Consider the following 24,795-nt stretch of genomic DNA (forward strand, 5'->3'; position numbering starts at 1 on the left):
AATGGAATGTCTGATCACATATGAGTTTCAAAAGCATAATGCAGTATGAGGACTTGTGGTTTAAACAAAAAAGTCAAACGCCCTAATGAGTGCTTAGTAGACATTACCATGTCCAGAGAGAGCACAGTTGACAAATGTATATAACTGATTCCACAGGACACCTGCTCATTTATATCTGTATGCTCAGAGTGCAGTGACAAATTTTGTTCCCTACCATAGGGTTATGTTGCCCATTTCTTTTCTTTTCTAGCTTTGAGCTTATTCTGTTAAAAGGAATACTGTCAGTTGACCTTTTGTGCTCTTTATCAACAGAAAGAAGAAACATTGTTTGCCTATTGTTAAAGAGATAATTTATATGTATATCCAACTTTAGTGTTGGCAGACATAATAAATCATTATTTTAGTGCTTTTCCTAAGAGAACTAATCTCTCAGCTATTTATGTCAGTTCAAGAATGTCAGAAACATTTTGAATTTTTGTGTTATTTCTGGCATAGTTTTATGCCTTATGAAAGAACTTTTTGCCCTACCAGTGTAATCATAATACGTTAGTACATACCTTTGGCGAGAGCCCGCTTCGGTTTTTAAAATCATAATCAAAAGCTTATTCCACAGGTTTATTAAGAACCTCACCTCCTCTGGTTTTCAATGGTATGTTAGGAATGTTGACATCTGTGGATAACTCATTGTTCATGCTGGTACAATAAAAAGATTCATCAAGAAAAGAGGGCTTTTTCGGCTTGTCTGTGCTGAGGGCTATTGACATGAAGTACCCTGCAGAATTACTAGTACACAGCATCTCCTGCTGGACTACTTGGTCATCATTTTCCTTTTTCTCAGTCATAGGTTCCTCTGACAAGTGAGACTCAACCAATGCCTTGCTGTCATTACAGTTAGCGGTTTCTATTGTTTCCTTAGAACCATTATTTTTATCCATAGTTTCAACCAATTCTTGCTTTCCCAACATTCCCACATCATGAGTGTCATCTAATGGGCCATTCCTGGGGTCTTGAGTAGAGTTTTCAGACTGATCAAAACCAGGGCTCCTTCCATCAAAAAATGTTCCCTCAGATGTTGGCGGGGCAAGTCTGGTTATTGTTCTTTGAGACTGCATATATTCTTCCAGAAGAGCATTAAGCTGCTCTTTTGAGACAGTAGGCTGTACATCGAGCTGGGGGGGAAAAACAAGTAAACAGTTCTCTTTGTCAAAAGGTAAAAATAAATGCTACCATATAACAGTTTGAATGACATACTACAGTAATAGAAGCCAAAGGACTCCCTGAGCTCGGATGCCAAAGAGCATAAATCAGGTTCTAAAACAAAGGATGTCAGATACCAGAAGAACAGTTTTCACAAAGTTCTGTGTTAAGTCTGCTGTAAGATAGACACAAATGACTCTCAAGAAGAAGAGTTGGTTTTTATACCCCAATTTTCTTTAAGGAGTCTCAAACCGGCTTACAATCGGCTTCCTTTCCTCTCCCCACAACAGTGAAGTGAGGCTGAGAGAGCTCTAAGAGTACTGTGACAAGCCCAAGGTCACCCAGCAGGCTTCATGTGGAGGAATGGGGAATCAAAACCGGTTCTTCAGATTAAAGTCCACTGCTCTTAACTAGGGGTGTGCAAAAAAATATATATTCCGGTAAATTTTAGGTTTAGGTTTATTGGCCCCATTTTTTTGGGTAAGCTGAAATAAACCAAATACCCATACCGGTACATGGGTACGGCTTTATTGCTGGGTTTCCCAAAAAAATCCGGGTCTGTTATAGTCTATGGAATTTATTTTCGAGGCACAAGGGGGAGGTGTTTTCCAAGTTAGTCACCAAATTTGCAGTGTAGCTGCAAGGGACTCTTCCTTAGATGGACACCGAAGTTTGGTGAAGTTTGGGGCAGGGGGTCCAATGTTATGGGCCCACAAAAGGGTTGCCCCCATCCTCCAGGCATTTGTGAGAGCAGAGCTGTCAATCGTTTTCAGGTTCAGAAGGTCAGTGTTGCCGAGGATTGGCAGGGAAACCCGACTGGCAGGCTGGCACCTCTGAGTCTGGGGGCTCCATTCATATCTGGGTCGCTTTGTATGATTCCCATGCAAATTAGCTTCCAAACTGAGGAAAATGGCTTAAATGCAAGAAAAATAAGGAACAGAAAACATTTCTTTTGGTGGCAAATGACATCCTGTGAACAGTTCTTTAAAATAGTCATCAAAAATCTGATTTCAAGAGATGGTCACGGTGTGGGTAAACGAGGCCACTACTCAGGGTGACCTTTATTTTGAGAACAAGTTTTCATAAGGGGGGTGATATCGGAGCCAGCTGAAGTCTCAACCAAGGTGGCTCTTCTGAAGAAGACTGCTCATCCACGAGGGTGAGGGAGCCTTCTTCAGAAGCCCAATCAGCAGCTGTTGAAGCTGGTGCTTTTAGTTGGAGAGTATATCCCTCCAGATGGGACTGGGTGAGCCTTGACTTTTAAATGACCCTTTTGCTATGCAGATTAGTCTTCTATTGGGTGATTGATCTAGAAAGTTGGTCAGACCAAGTTGGTTCCGATTACACAACCCCTACCTCAAAAGGGCCCCAACTATGACATTGTTCCCTCCCAAACAAAACCAGTCAAAGACAGAAAAATGGGAGAAGGCACAAAGCTGTGCATCTGAGCAAAGGCGAATATCTGAAACCTGAAAAAGCCAAATATCTATTCAAGAATCACCTATCTGGATTTGTTCAGCTTCCCGGTTTTTAGTATTCGGCTCAAATAAACCCCCCAAAAGCCAAAACAGCTATTTTCGGGTTTATTTTTAGTTCAGGTTTACCAATATCCGCAGCCCTATTCTTAATCACTACACCATGCTGGCTCTCAACAGCTTTTACTCCCAAAATTTTGTTGGTCTCCAGGTGGCACTGGACTTTAATCTAGCTTTTCTATTGCAGACCAACACAGCTACCCTCCTGAAACTATTATTAAGGGAAGGAATCTAACAACTAAAATTATCACTACTCATTATTTTTGCTAATTTTTAACAGGACATTATGCCCAATGTTTGCCAGTGTGCCACACTTTTCTCCTTAGAGCAAAAAACTAATTCCTTGTCCGTAGACAGGCTGGATGCTTACTAATAATGTTTCCTGCAGATTTCTCCTTAGGTGGGCTGCAGGCATTTTCCTGCATTTTCCTGACCCCAGGTGCCTTTTTCTGTCTGAGGGTCTATAGGATAAATCATGCCACAAATGGTAGGAATGCAAACTAGTAATTACTTCATATACAAAGCTGTTGTGGCTTCAAGCTTTCCAGCTCAAAGATTTAGAGATGTTTTCAGTTGCAGTACTACAACAGAGAGAGGCTTTTTCAGTGTCAGCTATTTGCCTTTGCTCAGATCAACAGAAGTTAAAATGCATGGCTCTTTGATGAGCAAGGACATTAATATATTTGAGTATAGTATACATTTGGGTGCCTTCACCTTGATCAAAATCATCATCTTTTGAGATAGTAGAAAGAGGGCTTGCTGATAGGCCATTTTAAAGGATGGGACTAAGATCCTAAGGCAAACCATCCTAATTTCATAATAGCCTTCCAGAAGATCTAGTTGCCACCTCCAATGGCACCTGGTTGGCCACTGTGTGAGCAGACTGCTGGACTTGATGGACCTTGGTCTGATCCAGCATGGCCTTTCTTATGTAGCCAAGAAATATCATGTCACAATAACTTTGCTAGTTTTTTAAAAAGATATCACAGGACTTGGACGTCAGCTAATTTCGTTCCATCAAATCTCTGGAATGAATCTAGTCATTGGAATCCCCCTTCACTCTTTTTTAGGATTCAATATTCTAGAATACATCAACTAAATTAGTTATCCGTGACTAATTCTGCTGTACAAAGCACACATTTCTATCTCATTTAAGGGGGGGGGGGCGGAGAAAAGAAATCCATCCATTTTCCCTCTAGATGCCATGTCTCTCCATTGGGAGCAGCTCAGCTCCACTGTCCTGGACCTCAGGATTCACTGTTAGACACTCAAACTACTTGTAGCATACCAATGTATTTAAACCCAAAATGGCCCCTATCATGTATAAAGCACAAGGTGGGATCAGACTTAAATAGAGGAAGGGGAATAAGGGAGAGGAGAAAAGATTTCTCATTGCTCCTCAAATGCCTTTCTTAATATCCAGTACTGGAGTTTGGCTCAGAGAGAAGTGTCATTGAGAGATAAGAGTGTAAGAGGAAGGCTCAGAAGGAAGGCAGTTTCCCTCCAGAGGCTCTTTTTGTCTCTTCAGGTAAGACTCTCATCCTAGCATTCTGCATGAGATCTTACACATGTGGTTTGAGCATCACAGCCAAATCAGACAAGAACATGAAGAGCTGTGATCAGTATGTTTCCCCTACACAGCGATGCCAAGGGGCAGTTTACACTGAGGAAAGGGCGCATATTTCCAAATTCATCCCATCCCAGCTGCTATTTACCAAAAGGGCCAGAGATCCAATCACGGATCACCATTTTCTCCTCTGGATTAAACTCTTGGCTGTGCAGAATGCCTTTACATGGCTATGATATTGTGATTCAAATACAGGTTGAGTATCCCTTATCCTGACTGCTTGGGACCAGAAGTGGTCCGTATTTCGGATCTTTCCGTATTTTCGAATAGTTTGGAATTTTTGCATATAAATAATGAGATATCTTGGGAATGGGACCCAAATTCATTTATGTTTTATATATACACTTTATACACATAGCCTGAATTTAATTGTAAACAATATTCTTAATAGTTTTGTGTACATTGAACCATCAGAAAGCAAAGGTAACTATCTCTCCAGAATACCTGTATCAGCTGTTAAACAAGAGCAACAACAAACAATAAACAAATTAACAATGGCGGGCTTTCAATTCCCACCTACAATGCAGTGTACACTGTAGTATATTTGTTTAGGTGCGAAGAAACATTGAAAGCAGACAGCACGGATCTGCCTGCATGCCGGCTCAAAGGGTCCGGTTTTCAGATCAGTCCAGATATCTGGATGTCCAGATAAGGGATACTCTACCTGTACATACACGTTTTTTTCAGGCTGTCAAGTCACAGCTGACTTATGGCGACCCCATAGAGTCTTCAAGGGAAGAGACATTCAGAGGTGGTTTGCCATTGGCTGCCTCCACATCACGCTCTGGTATTCCTTGGAGGTCTCCCATCCAAATACTTGCCAGGGTCGACCCTGCTTAGCTTCTGAGATCTGACAAGATCAGGCTAACCTGGGCTATTCAGGTTAGGGCACATACACATATAGCCCGTCTTTAATTAGTTAGCACTATATGTCAGATTTCATAAAAGTAAATATGAATCTCGTTTCATATATACTGCTTAGCTGTGGTTTTGACTTTCCGTGAAACCAGAACAGCAAGCCAAGAATGCTTAGATGTGATTTTGGCTGTTTTCAATTACAAAAAACCAATACGCTTATCTAGTTTGCACATGTTTGCTTTTATTTTCCACGCAGCTAGATATGGAGTGGCGTCAGGACCCAATATCTCAATGTTTATATTCTTCCACAAACCACTGAAAGATTTTTAAAAACAGAAATAAAATGAATCCCTCTTGTAGCATTTTTTCTCTTTGGTAGTTGATGGCTTGGTTAAAAAGGAATTTGGAATAACGCTAATATACTTACACTATCCCCACACAAACAGTGACTTAAGTTTAACAAATACACTCTAAATCCTTCTTTAATTCTTGTGCTGAAGGAACAGCAGAACTTCTCTTTAAAGACAATGAATATCCTAACTCAATGTGCCATTTGCTTGTGTGGTCCAAGAGTCTGATCCCACCCTTCTCATCCAGGCTCATAAGCACAGAGCAAAATGACTCAGGCATAGAGGATCATGGTGGTGCTTGAATTGAGACCGGGAGCCAAAAAATGACACATGCACCCACAACCTCCTAAAATAGTAGCTAATGGAGCCTATCTGCTTAAAAGAACAAAATGAACAGTAGAGAAGCAATGCAGGACCTCAATGTGAGTGCAAAGTACAGTTAAATTGTGACCAATTTATGGCTATCCCAGCAAGGGGCTTTCAAAGCAAGCAAGAAGCAGAGGTAGTTTGCCGTTTCCTTGAATGCAAACTTAGCACAATACTAAACCAGTGAGTTCTTCACCAGATGTAGCTTTTGTAATTGATGAACTTTTGAGGACTAAGAGAGGAATGAACAGACCATGTATCCTACATTCCTAGTAGCAATACCCGTGATTCTTAAGAAACTCTATGGTTTTGTTACAGAAGCCATAAATTCCAACTATGGGATTTTATTTATTTAGAAAATTTAGATCTTGCCTTTCTGATCTTACAAGGGCCGCCAAGGCAGCTAACGATTTAAAACGTACATGACAAAATACATTATAAAACCATTAAAATAACTGCCCTGAAAACAGTTAAAACACTTACAAAACATAAAACACTAGTTAGGAAGGAGGGATCATGGAGGGATGCAAACTGAAACAAAAACGTCTTCACCCACTGGTGGAAGTTGACAACAAGAAGGGGAAAGACAAGTCTCCTTGGGAAGACAGTATCAGAGCCTTGGTGCCATGACTAAGAAGTCCCTCTCCCCTGTTGCTACCTGCCTAATCTCAGAAGGCAGGGGCACAATAAGCAGGGCCTCCAAAGATGACCATAACAGTCAGGAAGGTTCATAAGGCAGTCCTTCAAGTATGTTGGTCCTAAAACATATAGGGCTTTGAAGGCCAAGACCAGCACCTTGAATTGTGCCCAGAAGCAAATTGGAAGGCAGTATAGATAAGCCAAGAGTGCAGTGATATGGTCCCTAGAACCCACTCCAGCCAACATCCTGGCTACAGCATTCTGTACTAATTAAAGTTTCTAGACTCTTTTCAAGGGCTGAGCTACATGATTGCATTGTAGTAATCTAATCTAGATGTAACCAGGCAGGCACCACAGCGGACAGATCTTTTCTGTACAGGAAAGTCTGCAGCTAGCTAACAAGTCGAAGCTGGTAAAAGGCACTCTGGGCCACACCTGCTACCTGTTTATCCAAAAGTAGGCCTGGGACCAAGAGCAGCCCCAGACTACTGACCCGTTCTTTCAAGTGGAGTACAACCCCATCCAGAATGGGTAACACCTTAAATCCCAAGTCATATCACGCACCCACCAGTAGGGCTTGCATCTTCTGGGGATTAAGTTTCAGTTTATTAGCCTGCAACCACTCCAAAACTGCCTCCAGGCAGTTCAGGGTTTCTACTGCCTCCTTGGGATTATCTTTAAGTGTGCGGTAGAGCTGAGTGTCATCCACACATTGGTGACAACCCAGCCAAAATATCTGGATGATCTTACCCAGTGGTTTTATATAAATGTTACAGAGCTTAGGGGACAAGATGAAACCTTGTGGGATCCCACTGTCACCCCACCAGGGCGCCCTAGGCTGCCTGGTACACCCTGTGAGGTGTACAGGACTGGAGTGAACGCACAAGGGGAGGCACTGCTGTGCAGCCAGAGACAAAATAGAAGTTTTCTGGCATCCATCTTTGTGACAAGCTCCAGAGCCAACCGGCAAATCCAGGCTTGTCTGCCTGCCTCCCCCAGGCTTGTGCCGGGTATTAGGGCTGTCAATTCGGTTCGGCCCGAACTGAAAATCAGCCGAATTTCCCTTGATTCGGCGGTTTTTAGTTCGGACGGATCCGAACTCAAAACTGGCGGGCAACGGGGGGGGGGCCCGAATTCAGCGAGTTCGGGAGTTCGGCGAATAAATTCGGCCAATTCGGCCGTCAGTAAGCAGCATAACCGTCAGTAAGCAGCATTCTCCTCCCCCGGCCAATCGGTGGCCAAGCTGGGTCTTCTTCTGGCCAATCAGTCAGGATTGAGTGCTGGAGGAATCAGCTGATGTGCGGCCGGCCGGGGAAAGAGAGAGAGAGAGGGAAATCCTCATGTGTGTGTGAGGGGGTGCTTGTGCACATTCGCTCCTTTCCGTGGCTGCAGGGGGCGCATTTTTTGGGGTACCGACCCCAAACTTTCAGGGGATATTCAGACAGGTTTTTTTAAGAGACCACCCAAGTTTTGTAAACATTGGGTCAGGGGGTCCCGAGATATGGGCTCCCCCCCTTTTTTCTTTCCATGGCTGCAGAGGGCGCATTTTTGGGTGTGCCGACCCCAAACTTTCAGCGGAGCATCAGACTAGGCTTCTTAAGATACCCCCCAAGTTTTGTAAACATTGGGTCAGGGGCCCCCGAGATATGGGCTCCACCCCTTTTTCCTCTCCCCCCTTTTCCATTTTCGTGGCTGCAGGGGGCGCTTTTTTGGGGGGTTCAGCCCCCAAACTTTTGTCATAGCTTCAGAGAATCCCTCTTAAGAGACCACCCAAGTTTTGTAAAGATGGGTTCAGTGGGGGCTGAAATATTGGCTCCCCCCCCTTTTCTCTTTCCATGGCTGCAGGGGGCGCATTTTTGGGTGTGCCGATCCCAGACTTTCGGCGGAGCTTCAGTCAAGGCTTTTTAAGAGACCACCCAAGTTTTGTAAACATTGGGTCAGGGCCCCCCCGAGATATGGGCTTTCCCCTTTCCCCTATTGGGATGAATGGATCACCCTCGAGAGATGCATACATATGGATCTTATATTGGATACAAATGGAATCATATTGGATTACCCAGCCTCCCAGCCCCTCCTGCTGGAACAGAAGACAGCCACAGTAAGACCCCTTTGGGGGCTTTAATCTATATTTTTTCTTTTCTGTGTGTGTGTGGGGGGGAAAGCAGAGTCTGTGTGTGTGTGTGGGGAGGGAGCAGTTTCTGTGGGTGGGGGGGGAAGCCAAAGGGGGCTTTTGCCGGTTCTGCCTGGGGTGTGTGTTCCCCCTCCAGTCTCTCTCTCCCTGGTTTGAGGGGGGGCTTCATTTTTATTCTTCAGGTTTTTCCTCATTCATAAGATCAGTTAGGTTATTGATGCTTGCTCAAAACTGGTTTTCAAATGGTGACTTAAAGAATGCATCTGCCTGGTCCCAAGTCCAATGCAAAAGGAGACATTCCACCCCCTCCTGCTTATTATGCATAGCTAGCTGCCTCTGTCCCTTTCCATGGTATGCAAACTCCCAGGTGTCAGGTGTTGCTATGCACTGTTGCAAAGGTTTTGCATTGCGTGCTTGTGTTGCTTTGCAGTTGTATTGTTTTGCAAAATTCTTCACACCTGCCCCGCCCTTTGCATATTTGCAAAGGGGTTGCTCTGCAGTTGTGTTGCTTTGCAAAGTTCTTAGCACCTGCCCCGCCCTTGCTCTCATCAGCTGTTTGTCGGGCCGGGAGCTTTGTGCGTGGGCGGCAAGCTCTGCGGAGAGATCCACATTAAGGGTGGGGGGGACCCCTTTCAGGGTCCATATCTCAGCCCCCCCTGACCCAATCTTTACAAAACTTGGGGAGTCTTTCAATATACGTCCTTTGAAGCTCTGCTGAAAGTTTGGGACCTCTAAGCCCAAAAATGCCCCCCCCGAGCCGCGGAAAGGCGCGGTTGTGTTTTTAATGGCTTTATTCGGCCGAATTTTCCCCCCGAACTTTGAATTCCCGCCGAATTGAACGGATCCGAAGTGGGGGAGTTCGGACTTCGGCAGGTACCGAACCCACAAGGGCCAAATTCGGCCGAATCCGAACTGTACCGAATTTTTTTTTTTTTTGACAGCCCTACCGGGTATAACCTGGAGGACAATAAGACAAAAACACATCTTCTTCAGCATATGTTTAGCTTTTCTCCTGCAGCCAATAAGGAAAGCCCAGTGATCTCCTCAGTAATTAAAACCCCATTCAGGGAACCTGGAATCTTTACTCAGCACTTCACTGTACCCCAGGATACAAGGAGGTTGTCAGAGTGAATGAAACTGTGGAGAAGAGCTGCTTACAGTGGGCTGAAAATAGTCAATTTGTAAGCAAAAGAACCCAGTTGCCGGAATGGGACCACAGTTCGAAAGTAAAATGGAAGCAAAATTTGTAACTTCTACCTTAACTTTTATTTATGGTATTAACATAACACTGAAAAAAGTAACTTCTTGTTTTGTTTAACCCTATCGACTGTGTGTCTAAGGGAAAGGAACACACACACACAATTTACTATCTTGGTATACATATACATATAAGAGCCCCGTGGTGCAGAGTGGTAAGCTGCAGTACTGCAGTCCAAGCTCTGCTCACGACCTGAGTCCGATCCCAACGGAAGTCGGTTTCAGGTAGCCGGCTCAAGGTTGACTCAGCCTTCCATCCTTCAGAGGTCGGTAAAATGAGTACCCAGCTTGCTGGGAGTGAAGGGAAGATGACTGGGGAAGGCACTGGCAAACCACCCCGCAAACAAAGTCTGCCTAGTAAACGTCGGGATGTGATGTCACCCCATGGGTCAGGAATGACCTGGTGCTTGCACAGGGGACCTTTACACATATACACTTGGTATACACTATCTTGGGGTGTGTGTGTGTGTGTGTGTATATACACACACACACACACACACACACACACACACATTGGTATATATGAACAAATGATGGCAGCGTGTGAATGAAACAGTGTTTGAGCCCCCAACCCCAATAAGTCTGTGTGAGTGAGGGGTGGGCTAACCTTTCTGCTGATGTCTCCATGAGTGAGAGAGGACCTGAGGTGTGAAATGGTCATGGCTCTCTGGATATTTTAAAAGAGACAAGGAGGATGGCAAATGTGACTACTGATAAACATGATCCTGAGAGAGAAAGAGGTGTAGGCTGGTAGGTACTCAGTGTGAGTAGAGTAGGGGCGTCACATATGAGAAAATATAGTACTTAACAGAAAGTCAAAGGTAAAGCTAAACATAATTTTCCACATGAATATTCCTGCATTACATGATTATGTGGCTATATTTATACACACCATTAAACTGTGTGCACAGCAATTTTATTGAAACATTGCAATGAACTTCATAAGTTGATCTGCAACTAGTAAAATCATCCCAAAATCATAAGAACATAAGAAAGGCCATGATGAATCAGACCAAGGTCCATCAAGTCCAGCAGTCTTTTCACCCAGTGGCCAACCAGGTGCCTCTAGGAAGCCCACAAACAAGACGACTGCAGCAGCAGTTGTCCATAGAACTCTATATACAACATCATATACAGTCTAATCCAGCAACATTTTGTGTTCATATAACCACCAGTCCCCCACCCCAATTACAGTGCCTCTTTGTAAAGCCACTTGCCTCTGGATTATATGCAGCGGTAATGGGAACCTTTTGTTTTTCTTTTTGTAAAGAGAGAAAGGACAAAAATAGGATTTCACTTGTCTGCCATGACAAGAGAAATTCAATGGCTACATTCAGACATAGCAGTATACCATGGTTTGTTGTTATGAGAAAGAGCTTAAGAAGTGCTCAGGACTCCACACTACTTAATCCTGGTTTAGAATCTTGGTTTGTAGGCAAGAAACAAACCATAATTTGTGGTCCAGACATACCAATGAGTTTTGCTGTATGGAGATCTAACAGTTTTCAATTCCTGAGCCATGTACCAGGAGAAAACGGAGGAAATGCCTCAGGACTTCCAAGGGACATTCTCATAAGAACAACAATGCACCTAATACAACTGCATCTTTGCTCAGCATTACCAGGGAAACATGGGGAAATTTTGCCTTTGATCTATTTACTTTCTGCCAGTTCTGGACCTTGTAAAGGCACAGAAGCACTGCAGAAAAAGGGGGCCAAATAGCTTGATATTTCTCCATGGAAAAATGCCAAGAGTTAAAGACTAAGAATCTACATTAATAGTTCGAAGGACATAACTAATTGAAAATATGGAGAGTGCATTCTTGATATTCCTGAACAGTGATATAAACAGTGTTGCACTTACCTGTAACAGTTGTTCATCGAGTGGTCTTCTGTGTAGGCACGCATGCGGGACTGCACAGAAGCCACAAAGATGAAAAACAGTTTTGCATTTACCTGTAACTGTTGTTCATTGAGTGGTCTTCTGTGCAGGCATGCATGCAGGACTGCACAGAAGCCACAAAGATGAAATTCAGATTCCTAAATTAAATTAATATGCATATTATTATAGGGCAAACCACTGAGGATCTCTGGCATATTTTAGCTACAAAGCCAGCTACTGGGGGGGGGGGATGAAGCAGAGATAAGGATCAGAGCTGTGGCACAGGAGAAGAGTGGGGCCCAACTGGAAAGTCAGTGTGGTGTAGTGGTTAGAGTATTGGACAAGGATCTGAGACCCAATTTCAAAGCCTCAGCCATGAAAGTTCACTGGGTGACCTTGAGCTAGTTACTCTCTCTCAATCTACCTTCTACTATCTGAGAGCTTTGACTCTCAAAAGACTATACCCTGAAAATCTTGTTGGTCTCTAAGGTGCCCCGGGACTCTCAATCTACCACCTCCCAGAGTTGTTGTAAGAACAAAATAAGGAAGGAAAAACCAGGTACACTGCTCGAGCTCCTTGGAGGAAGGATGTAACAAAAATGCAATAGATGGAGGGGGGATTCTTACTGGGAAAATAACAGAGCCAGAAAAGTTTATGTCTGGATCTCCAGTGGTACATAAGGTTTTGGCCTTCAGACAGATTTACTTAGATTCTGTGGACATTGTGTATTTGGATTTCCAAAAGGCTTTTGATAAACCCCCCACCAAAGACTGCTAAGCAAACTTCACAGTTAAGGGATAAGAGGACAAGTCCTCTTATGGATTGAGAATTGGCTGAAAAATAGGAAGTGAGAGTAGGAATAAACGGTCAGTTCTCACAATGGAGGGATGTGAGCAGTGGGATCCCTCAGGGATCTGTGTTGGGACCGGTGCTTTTCAAGCTGTTCATCAGTGACCTGGAATTGGGGGTGAACAGCGAGGTGGCCAAGTTTGCAGATGACACCAAATTATTTCCGGTGGTTAAAACAAAATCAGACTGTGAACCTGAAGAGCTCCAAAAGGATCTCTTCAAACTGGAGGAACGGGCATTAAAATGGCAAATGAGATTCAATATGAGCAAGTGTAGAGTGATGCATATTGGGGCAAAAAATCCCAACTTCACATATACACTGATGGGATCTGTGCTGGCAGCAACAGACCAAGAAAGGATCTTGGGGTGGTAGTGGATAGCTCGATGAAGATCTCAACTCAGACTGTGGGGAACTTCCGCTAGGGTGCTGAACTGAGTGCCACGTCTCTTGAGGGCTCTCAAGAGAACCAAGATTCGTTCAAATCTGGGGTGTAATCCTGCACCCCTACCCGATCCTAAACAGTGGATTGGGAAACAGGACTTCTCCTGCTGCCCACGAAGTACGGTTTGATCCCCAGTTTTGCCGAGAGAGCCATCGTGCGACTCTTGGAATCCTGGATGAGGTCCCGTCTGGCTGAGGGGGAACCATTGCCGTGAATGTTTTCTTTGGAATTTAGGCTCAGCTCTCCCCATCTATTACCATCTAAGCAACGCTATTTAAGCAAGAATACCTGCTCTTCTAAAATCTGAGTAAGTAACAAGAACTCTTTTGTTTTACCTGGAATTGGAAGCTTTGAAGGAGTGGAAAAAAATATCTATAGAATCCGAATCCTCCCATCTGAGATTTGGTTGACTCTTTGACATTTAAAAACATTCGATAAGCCGACAGGATCTTAATCAAATTGATCGGTGGGTAGACACAACAATCGGGACTATTTGAATGACGGTATAGCCACCAATCAGAAATCCTGAAGTGCAAGGAGGAGGGACGAGCAGATTCCCCCCTATTTCCGGGAGGAGGCTTTTCTGAGTAAACAAATTCCTTTGCCACGTCTTACCCGGAAGTATCAGCTATCGTCTGCCATCGTGAGAACATTACGGGATTTGAGACCGGATGTGTGGCATTGTGTAACCGGCAAATACTTCCCCAGTTCCTAGGCAAAAGGAAGGAGGCAGACGTGCAACTTTTTACTCTACCCCCCGCAACATCATTCTACAGCTCAACATATTCCTGTCTGGATTTTACAAATTAAACTTTAATTAACCACCAGAAGTGGCAACCATGGAAAGTGAGATTAAACACATGGATCGTCTCTTCTCTCTGACAAACAACACCTATGAACTTGCTGTTCGGAAATTGGATGAAATTCTGGGAGATCTTAAGGACATTAAAGTCCGGATTATGACAATGAGATCTGAGATGAGAGAAGGAAGCTCCCCAAATGATAAACCATTAAATGAAGAATTAAATACTGCAAAGGAGATGGAGAGCTATGAAGGATTTCCGAAGGATATATACTTGGAAGAAGAAACCGAATCAACCCGACTGATAACCATGGAGATGAATGTAAGCGACTTGGATTTTTGGTTGTATGTACTACCTGATGAACTTTTCAAAGTTAACTAGGAGAACTTAAAAGGGCAAATAGCTGGAAATACCGGGATTTTTCTCTTCGCCTTGGGGATGGAAGAAAATCTGTTGCAGAGTCACTATCTTACATCAATTTTCACAGAGGGAACTACATTAACAACTTCCATGGATGCCCTTCAACGTTTAAAGCTTCTGGGAAAGAGAGGTAGATGTTGGAAATTTAAGATAAAGAGACTGGGTCAAAGGGCTTAGTTGTTTTTTTTTTGATTTAACTAAAAAGGTCTGATTAAACGGTTTGGCTTTGATAAAAACAGAATAATTAATGACATTAATATAATTGAAAGTCATTAGATATGTGGGAGAAATGGAGAAATTAGGATATTCATTTCTAAAGGAGGTTAAAAATGTTACATACTATCTAATCCATTTTTATTTCTATTTTTATATATGTTCTTTTTTCCTTTCTGTTTTTTATTTTGTCTTTCTTTTCTCTTTATTTCAAAATAGGTAAATGAAATAGTAAATGTTTATAAATGTTTGTGATAATATTAGGATTAGAATCTTAAACAAAGGAGATAACAAATAAATGATAAGATTGAGGGAGGTGTAGGGGAAGTTTTTATATTTTATTTTTTATTATCTATATATGGATGTATTTTCAACAATTATTAATTAGAATCTATATTTTGATGTTTACTTATATTGATTGTTGCATACTCTGTTTGATTACTATAGAAAAATAATAAAAATTTTATCAACTCAAGAGTGTGGCTGCTGTGAAAAAGGCAAATTCCATGCTGGCCATAATTAGACAAGGAATAGAGAATGAAACTGCTGCTGTCATACTGTCCTTGTACAAATATATGGTAAGACCACACTTGGAATACCGTGTACAGTTCTGGTCACCACACCTAAAAAAGGATATTGCAGAGCTTGAGAAGGTGCAGAAAAGAGCAACCAAAATGATTAGGGGGCTAGATCAACTGCCCTATGAGGAGCAGTTAAAGCGCTTAGGGCTGATTAGCTTGGAAACAAGGCAGTTAAAGGGAGACATGATAGAACTGTATAAAATTATGCATGGTATAGAGAGAGTGGACAAGGAGAAGCTTTTCTCCCTCTCTCATAATACTAGAACACAGGGTCATCTGCTGAAGCTGGAAGATGAGAGATTCAAAACAGATAAAAGGAAGTATTTCTTCACAAAACGCAAAGTTAAATTATGGAACTCCCTGCACCAGAATGTGGTGATAGCTGTCAACTTGGAAGGCTTTAAGAGGGGAGTGGACATGTTCATGGAGGAGAGGGCTATTCTTTGCATTTGTATCTCTGATCCAGTGACAAGAGTCAGATATATGACCTGTTATGTATTTCACTAAAGCCACTGATGGTACTGAAGAGGATTTTTTAAACAATAAAATCTTACTCATCGCAAAGGAACAGAATCTGTCTTCTTTAATTCGTCCCGATACAGTCTGCTTCTGCTGAGAGCTGCAAGCAGCAGAATTACCGGTTGTGACAAAGCATTGCTAGACAGTTGTGCATGGGAACTCTGGATTACTGAAATGGCCTCCTACATGCTAGGAAATAACTCCCATGATGCTCAGGCATTCAAAGCACAAGTATTTCTTGCTGACAAAAGCTTAAAATGATGAGATGTCCAGCCACCGCAAGTGACACTCTGTTGATGGAAGAGTCCCTTCCTCCTGCTGAAGCCCACTGTGTTCCCAAGCAGTTTGAGGGATCACCAGAAACAACACAGCGCATGATGTGGGGTCTCTGCAGCTGGAAGGGGAATCAGCAAAAAGGCTGCCCTCTCCTTAACCAGCAGATAGTAAGCAGCACGTCACTTTAAAATAACTGGTGTTAGGATTGCTATCAGAAATGGTCAAAGAACTGTGGCAGTAGGGGACTTTTTTTGATGGGGCGGAGGGACTTCTTTCTAAAGTACAGGCTGAGTATCCAGAAATCTGAAACCCAAAATACTCCAAAATCCAAAACTTTTCGAGCACCCACAAAGGGTTATAAAATGGCATGCGTGCAGGCTAGTTGCACCAATGGCAGGTTCCCCACGATGCCCCATGCAAAAATTATGTAAAATATTGTATATAATTACCTTCAGGCTATGTGTATAAGGTGTATATAAAACATAAATGGATTTCGTGCTTAGACTTGAGTCCCATACCAAAGATACCTCATTATGTATATGCAAATATTCCAAAATCTGAAAAAATCCAAAATCTGAAACACTTCTTGTCCCAAGCATTTCAGATAAAGGATACTCAATCTGTAATGATAAAAGTAAAGGGAGCCTCCCAGCTTGAATGCCAGTAAAGTACAATCAGGCATTCGTGGCTGAAGTCAAAGTTTCGCTACCTTATTTTCAAAAATCTCATTCAGACAAGTTTTAAAACCCACAAGAAACACTATTTTTTCTCATATTTCCTAGCATCTCTCTCTCTCTCTCTCTTTCTCTCTCTCTCTCTCTCTCTCTCTCTCTCTCTGTGTGTGTGTGTGTGTGTGTGAGAGAGAGAGAGAGAGAGAGAGAGAGAGAGAGAGAGAGAGAGAGAGAGAGAGATATTATGTGGATGGAAAATGATACGGTGGTTTAAAAAAACTCTTCAGGTTATAGGCTTGGTATTAATTTTGTAAAATAGTTGGGGATTTCTGTTTCCCCCCCCCCTTCAGTGGCTATTGAAATTCCTAAAAATTATACACACCTTCCTGAGCACAGCTGCAATTTGACATTCCCCAGGGTAGCTTACCAATACCTTCAGCCAAGCCCTGGAGGAAACATTCTCACGGAGCTTGTAAAGCAATTCACATTCATTGCTAACTCTGTCCTTGACCTCTGGTAAACCAAGCTCTTCAGTTCTGCCAAACGACTCTCCCCTCCCCATTCACACACATCTACAAAGCATTTTGGATACTGCAACTGCATCACAGCCTTCCACAAAACAATTCCTTCCATTGCAGAGTATGAAAAGAACACCTTTGTGCAAACTTAGGACTAGATGATTTTAATGATTGGCAAATAAAGACTTCTATGTGTGAACAGACTGCTGGACTTGATGGGCCTTGGTCTGATCCGGCAGGGCCTTTCTTATGTTCTTATGTCTTGGTGGCTGTTATTTAGTAATTTTTTAAAATGCCAGAGTCATATTCATGGATCTTTCAACAACTTATCTTGGTTGCTTTTCTAGATTTTGAGGATTTCCTTTGCTCACTATGTTTGGTCAGAAAAATTGTTTTGGGTAACAGGACCTAAATTGGCAGAAAAGCACCGAAGAATAAATCAGTCATTGAATGCAGTGTCTCTATCACAGTCATATACAGCCCTGAAAAATTTACAAATAGTTTGTAGTACCAGCACTAACTATCCCAAGGATTTTGTGGGTACGTTTTGTTAACTGCCCTTGGCCTAAGAGAGAACTTTAATTTTATCAATTTAGTAGCTCCCTTCTTTATTTAAAGCTCTGCCTTCCCTTCAGATCATAACAAACTTCAGTTGAACTCAAATTATTCCCAAATTTAACTCTGGTCCTACAGAGCAAAATAACTGAGAACAATGCCATAGGAAGTAAGGGTCATAAGAAGGGCCTATGCTATGGAAGTATGGGATGAATATTGGTTGGAATTTTATAGATTGTTATTTTGTATTAACCCTATGAATTTTTCTGTATTGATTATTTTAGTAATGTCTATGGTTTTAAATATTTGAATTTGTGTTTTATCCTGAATATTTGTGATTTTACTATATATTAAGTAACATCTTCTATTTGATGGTCCATGACTGTAATAAATTGTACGATACCAAGAAAAGTAATAACAAAAATATTCTACACAACAGTTTCCTAAACTGCATATTTCTTTTTCAGATGGTCTGAGAGACCACAGCCAAAGCAAATTATGCTGAAGGATTGTTCTAGAGTGAATTAAAACTTCTTCAACATTCCAGCATAGCAGCATCCAACATTCAGAATGAAAAGAAAGGGAAAGTGTTTCTACGCATCAGGCAGGTACTGCTAAGATTTGCATATGTTACCGAAATGTCTCTGTGCTAAGATGCTACTATTCAAGGCCAATTCAGAGTACAGCAGAGTGAAAGCAATCCATGTGCAAAACTGTGTGCTTCTTTCAGAGTGCCTAACAGCCAGAGTTGCCAACCTCCCAGTAGTAGCTTGAGATCTCCTGCTATTACAACTGATCTCCAGCTGGCAGAGATCAGTTTACCTAGAGGAAATGGCTGCTTTGGCAACTGGACTTTATGGCATTGAAATACCTCCCCTCCCCAAACCCCTCCCTCCTCAGGCTCCACCCCAAAAACCTCCTGCCAGTGGCAAAGAGGGACGTGGCAACCCTACACACAAGTAGGGTTGCCACCCTGGGTTTGGATATTCCTAGAGATTTGGGGGGAGGAGCCTGGGGAAGGCAAGGTTTGGGGAGGGACCTCAGCAGGGTATAAACCATACAGGGCATCCTCTGCAGCTGCCGTTTTCTCCAAGCAAACTAATCTCTGTCATCTGGAGATCAACTGAAATTCCAGATCTCCAGGACCACCTGGAGGTTGGCAAACCTATGTACAACCTTCTCCAGAAGGCATAAATGTCTAGTGGGTTGTCACCCTCCAGGTGGAGCCTGGAATTCTCCTAGAATTACAACATTTCCTGACTACATAAGATCAATTTTCCTGGAGAAAATGGCAGATACATAGGTAGGGTTGCCAGGTCCCTCTTTGCCACCGGTGCGAGGGTTTTGGGGTGGAGCCTAAGGAGGGCAGGGGTTGGGGAGGGACTTCAATGCCATAGAGTCCAATTGCCAAAGCGGTCATTCTCTAGAGGTGAACTGATTTCTATCAGCTGGAGATCAGTCGAAATAGAGGGAGATCTCCACCTAGTACCTGGAAGTTGTCAACCCTATACAGAGGGTGGACTCTAGGGCATCACATCCCTGCTGAGCTATTCTCCTTCCCAGATTATGTCTTCCCCAGTCACCACCCCCAAAGCTCCAGGAATTTTACAAGACTTTTGTTGCAGCAAGAGCATAAAAAAGTTGCACTTATGTCAAGCAGCAGACAGGCAAGATACACACCCTTTGTCAGATACTTGCATGCAGCAATTGCTCAACAAGCAGAAAATGTTGGGTGTAACTCAAAAGTTCCTACTGCCTCTGAATAATGTATTATCTTGTGCATTTACATGGGATTACTAAACACAGACATCACATATTTGTTTTTAAAAGGTTAAGGGAAATTGCTTTCCATTACCAGAGATTTGACCTCTGTCTGTTAGGTAATTCAGCATATAGTGGGAAGAAGGTAGATAGTCTGCTTAGCTTTCACTAGAGGAAAAATCCATGGTGCAGATCCCCATTTTCCTTTTTAAGGTGTCTAAAAATCCCACGTAAATCATACATTTGAAGAGAATTAAGTCAGAAATTGAGATATTTATGTCTAGACTAGTTTCCACACATTCAATTTTCTGATCTGCCCCTTAGTCTGACCTTACTTAAATGTGGCAAAAGTCACAGATTGTATTTATCGGGAGCTCTCATGATGTCATTTGTAAAAATACGATGTGATGAAGTATGCTGCCCATGTGCAAATGCCTCAGAGATTCGTGTTCTTATTGAACATTTATCAAGACATATGGGAATACTTTTGAGTTTGCCCGACTAGTCTGTTTTTAATCAGCTTGACAAAGCGCAGTTCGCCATTCCAAATGGCAACACACACACCCCAAAAAAAAAACTGTGAAAGGAGAGAATGATTACTTTGCTCTCAAATTAAAAAATGTAAACCTGGAATGGGGGAAGGCACAAAGAGTTTATCTAGATGCGTTCACTTCATGCAAGATGATAAATATTTTGAACACAAAAAAAGTGCTTTATACTGAGCCAGACTATCAAGGTCAGCATAGTCTACTTTGACTGGGAGTGGCTTTCCAGGGTTTGACTTTCTGTCTGACTTTTTAAAACTGGAAATGGTGGGGATTAGAACCTAGGATCTTCTAAATGCAAAGCAGATGGTCTGTCAATGAGCCACAGCCTCTCCCCTGAAACAGTTTCAGGTGGGTAGCCTACACCATTACATAGAACTCCATTCTCAGTATCTGACAAAATGAGTTTTGACTCAATAAAAGCTTATTCTCTGGAAAATGTTGTTGTTCTTTAAGGTGCTACTGGACTCAACTCTTGTTCCCCTAAAACAATTATACAATTTGGTTCTATATACATTCTAATGAAGAAAGTATTTAATTTTAACTTAACTTCTCTGTAGGATTTTACAGCGTACAGGTGCAAAGTTTGTAATAATTCTCTATAGAGGAGGGGGCAACCCCTTCTGGACCGCATAGAATTGGACCCCCTGACCCAATCTTCACCAAACGTCAGGAGTCATGCAAGGAGAGTCCCTTCAAGCTACACTGTTAATTTGGAGGCTCTACCTCAAAAAATGCCCCCCAAGAGACTTTTAAAAATACTTACATTTTAGACTTGTAATGGCCGCCATCTGCTTCTTCCCATGGTTAATTGCTGGGTTACAATCAGTCATGGGAAATTGAGTTTTCTCACGACTCTTAAGAAAGGAAGGAACCAGCCATTACAAACGTGGGAAAACTCAATTTTGAGTCAATGGCAGATGGTTGCCCCCCTCCTCCATAGAGAATCATTGCAAACTTCGCAATACTTCTCTATGGATGAGGGCGTGGCCCCTTCCAAACCCCATAAAATCGGACCCCATGACCCAATCTTCACCAAGCTTTGGGGTTTGTGCAAGGAGAGTCTCTTCAGGCTATGCTGCGAATTTGGGGACTCTACCTTGAAAAATGACACACACACCCCGGGCCAAATTTTTTTGTGAAACCCAAAAATAAGCCGAATGTTTATATTTACCGGTATAGGTATTCAGCTTAAATCAGATTTCCCGAAAACAATCAGGCCCAATAAACCAAACCCGAAATTTACCAAAAAAAAAATTTTTTTTTTTTTGGGGCACGGCCCTACTTCTAACCAGGCTTTAGCTTCAAGGGAGCATTGTGTGAATTCAATTCTAAGTGCAGTACCAGCCACACAACCTGGAACCCCTGAGATGCTTCATAAAAAGTATAAGAGCATTCCATCTAGTTTTTCTGTCACTCCCTTGATCCAAATACTGACTCCAAATAGTAACTGGGGAACTATTTTGGCATTAAATGGCTTAAGAGCAGCAGGGACATATCTGGCACTTTTTGTGTAATATAATATTAATAGGGCCCTTGTAGAGACCCTAGCTGCTTGGGATCCTGAGCATATGTGGGTGTTCCATGAAAGGTTATAACTGAATACGATGCCTAAATATCTGAATTGGGAAACCTGTTCTATCCTCCCTCCCAGGACCTGCCATACTTTAGGGCCACGGGGAGTTTTGGAGAATGTCATTATCTTGGACTTCTTTGTTGCAGTATTCAATGAACACACTGATTACTGTTCGGAGTCCAGACTCAGATCTTGATAATAGCAGTAGTGCATTGTCGACATATAACAAGATCGAGATTTTGCGGCCTGCTAAAATTGGAGCATGTTTTGCTGCTCCTTTGATGTTGGGGACCATATCATTTATATATAGTTTAAACAGCAAGGGGGCTAGTAGACAACCTTGCCTAACTCCCCTTGCAAGCAGGACATGGTCAGTTAGTTGGCCCTGAAGCCCATAACAGACTTGCGCTATCTGATTTTCATTTGAAATTAGCCAAAGAAGTCTGCCATCTATATTGATTTTCGCGAGTTTGGTCCATAATCCAGTTTTCGGGACAGAATCAAAAGCAGCGCGAAGGTCCATGAATGCAGCATAGAGTCTGCCTCTAGGGAAGGCGGAATATTTGTCAGTATAGGGAATAATTTATCCTACTAAAATAAATGGAATTAGTCTGAGCCTTGACTGTAGTTTTGAATGCAAAAAAATTGAATGCAGATTTGAATGCAAAAAAAAAAAATCACAGGCATGCCATGGGATTCATTACCCACTTCTTTTAAAAGAGCAACCCAAGGTGGGAAATTTTATGCTTCCTTTTAACAAAAAAAGAAAACCAGAGTATAGTAAAAGCCACAAATATATTGGTGTATGTCAATTACCACAGAATCCTAACGAGCAAATAATTTGGTGCACAGCACCCAACTAACAATAATAACACACACACCCCAAAAAAACCTTATACATGAAATTAACATAAATGAGTCCAAAGTGAAAAAATCACTGAGCTTAATATTGAGAAACAAAGACGTAAATGACGTGTCGAACCCTTGCAAAAGCAGAGGAGGACCTAACACAATCTTGTGAAGACGCTGACTCCACAATGTGTCTTCCGGAAAAACTAATGAAAGTCCATTAAGGCATGAATCAGAGTCAAAGCAGTCCACTTTAAGGAGATTTACACATTGCAACAAAATAAATACAGTATGGTGTTCCGGTAGACTGACCATTTCAAATCCAATATTTTCATCAGTTGTATAATCCATTACTAAAGGAAGTCGCCTTAAACAATATCTAAAGTAAAAGGACAGGTGGAGAAACAAGAAAAATGTATCTTTCACTTTGGACTAATTTATGTTAATTTCCTATATAAGTTTTTTTGGGGGGGTTGTTATTATTATGTTAGTTGGGCGCTGTGCTCCAAATTATGTGCTCGTTAGAATTCTGTGGTGATTGTCATACACCAGTATATTTGTGGCATTTGCTATTCTCTGGTTTCCATTTTTGGTTGTGATTATCTGGGCCACCTTGCTGTGATTTAAAAAAAAATTTTTTTCCCCTTTTAACAAAAAGCAGCAATTGCAGTCATACACCAGTAAATATAATACTGCATTGCTATGCTACAAATCCAAAATCTCAGCAATTGTTTTCCACTGACAAGCATTTGTTAGAAATGAGAACACAAAACAGTTGATCCCTCCATGAGCTGCATCAGGATGAACTTAACTTTCCATTGTAACTCCATGCCATTGCAAATATCAGACCACACTGAGCAGGGCGGTGGGCCAGCTGTCCCCTTATCAGCAGCAGTGGATATGAAAATTGGGGGGGTTACAGAGGGGTTACAGAGAAGTACAGAAATAGGAACTGCAAATCACTTGCAGTTCCTGATTCTTTTTATCTGCCTGCCCATTGCTACACCTCCATCAGCATCATAACCAAGGCCACCAGGTCAGAATAATGTGAGCTGTTAATAAAAATTTAAGTATAAAACGTTCTGATAAAGCAACTTTTCAGCCACATTCAGTTCTACATGCAGATGCTGAAAATAATCAGGTTCATTTTTGGTTTCATTATATGTTTAATTATTTGCAAGCTCGATTCTTCCCACAAATTTTAAGGCAAAATATGTACAACTGCGGGTTAAAAACTACAGAACAGGTGCTATTAGAGGGAAGAATGATTCATCAACTATTATCACATTACCCAGGATTTCACTGGAAATCTTTAGACAACAACAGGTAGCCTTTGTAGAACAATTTAACTCATTGCAGGGGGCATTCATTTATAAGGTACACATTAATGATTAATTGAATTGCATTTAGGCAGTTTCTAGCTAAATCACCTCAGGGTCCTTGATGCAATTATTAACTTTTTAAACTCACAGAGCTACAGAAATGAGCGGGGGTTGTTTTGTGGTCTGCACTCTGTTTCCCCCACACACACACTTTTCAATGAAGAGTTGTCTTCAGACTAATTCTGATGCTTACAATAATACTTTTATATGATAGTTCACATTTAAAACACTTTTTATTTATTTTATTGATTACTTTATCAATACATTTCTTGTTGAGACTCAAAACAGATTACAGGATATTAAACAGTTTCAATTAAATTGTTTAATATCCTGTAATAAACAATGTACTAGGACTAGAATTACAGAATTAGGGAACAATGCTAGAGAACAATGCTAACAAAAATCCAAAATTATACTACTATAAACAGTACAGGAAGTGGATTACAAGATATAAGACAATACAGTAAAAGCATATGATATCTATAATAATAACTGCATTATGAAGGCGCTGTCCTGGACTGTTCCATTCTACTACACGCTTACACTAGGGCACTATTATAAATATACCATAAATATACGAATATAAATAAACCCTGTAAGGAAAACTGGTATTACTGTCCCCTCTAATGCCATGGGGTGTGTGAAATGGTATGGCATAGCCCTATCTCATCAGATCTCAAAAGCTAACCTGGGTCAGTACGTGGATGGGAGACAATCAAGGAAAACTCTGCAGAAAAAGGCAATGGTAAACCACCTCTGCTTCTCACTTGCCTTGAAAGCCCCTTGTTGGGGTCACCATAAGTTGGTTATGACTTATAATGCCATGACTTATAACAGAGCAGAGGGACACTAAGGCTGAAAGAACAATAGTTTGCCTAACAGCCCATTCCTGAGCTGGTGGCGGCTGGGGATGTCAGGGAGGAGGCGCTGCAGCGCCACCTCTTAAGCCATTCCATGGCCGCCAAAAGACCAAAAAAAGGCTTTTAGGGGCT

At 41.9% G+C, this 24,795-nt stretch overlaps 1 protein-coding gene across 1 annotated transcript in view; it reads right to left on the bottom strand.

Annotated features, from left to right (window-relative positions):
- Nucleotides 1–322: 322 nt before the first annotated feature.
- Nucleotides 323–24,795, bottom strand: part of FSIP1 (fibrous sheath interacting protein 1) — a 71,722-nt gene continuing 47,249 nt past the window's right edge. Inside the window, exon 12 of the mRNA XM_056852213.1 lies at nucleotides 323–1,169. Coding sequence (XP_056708191.1) covers nucleotides 603–1,169 — 567 coding nt within the window. The 3' untranslated portion in view covers nucleotides 323–602. The remainder of the gene's footprint in view (nucleotides 1,170–24,795) is intronic.

This window comes from Euleptes europaea, chromosome 6 (assembly GCF_029931775.1).
Source record: "Euleptes europaea isolate rEulEur1 chromosome 6, rEulEur1.hap1, whole genome shotgun sequence".
NCBI lineage: Eukaryota > Metazoa > Chordata > Lepidosauria > Squamata > Sphaerodactylidae > Euleptes > Euleptes europaea.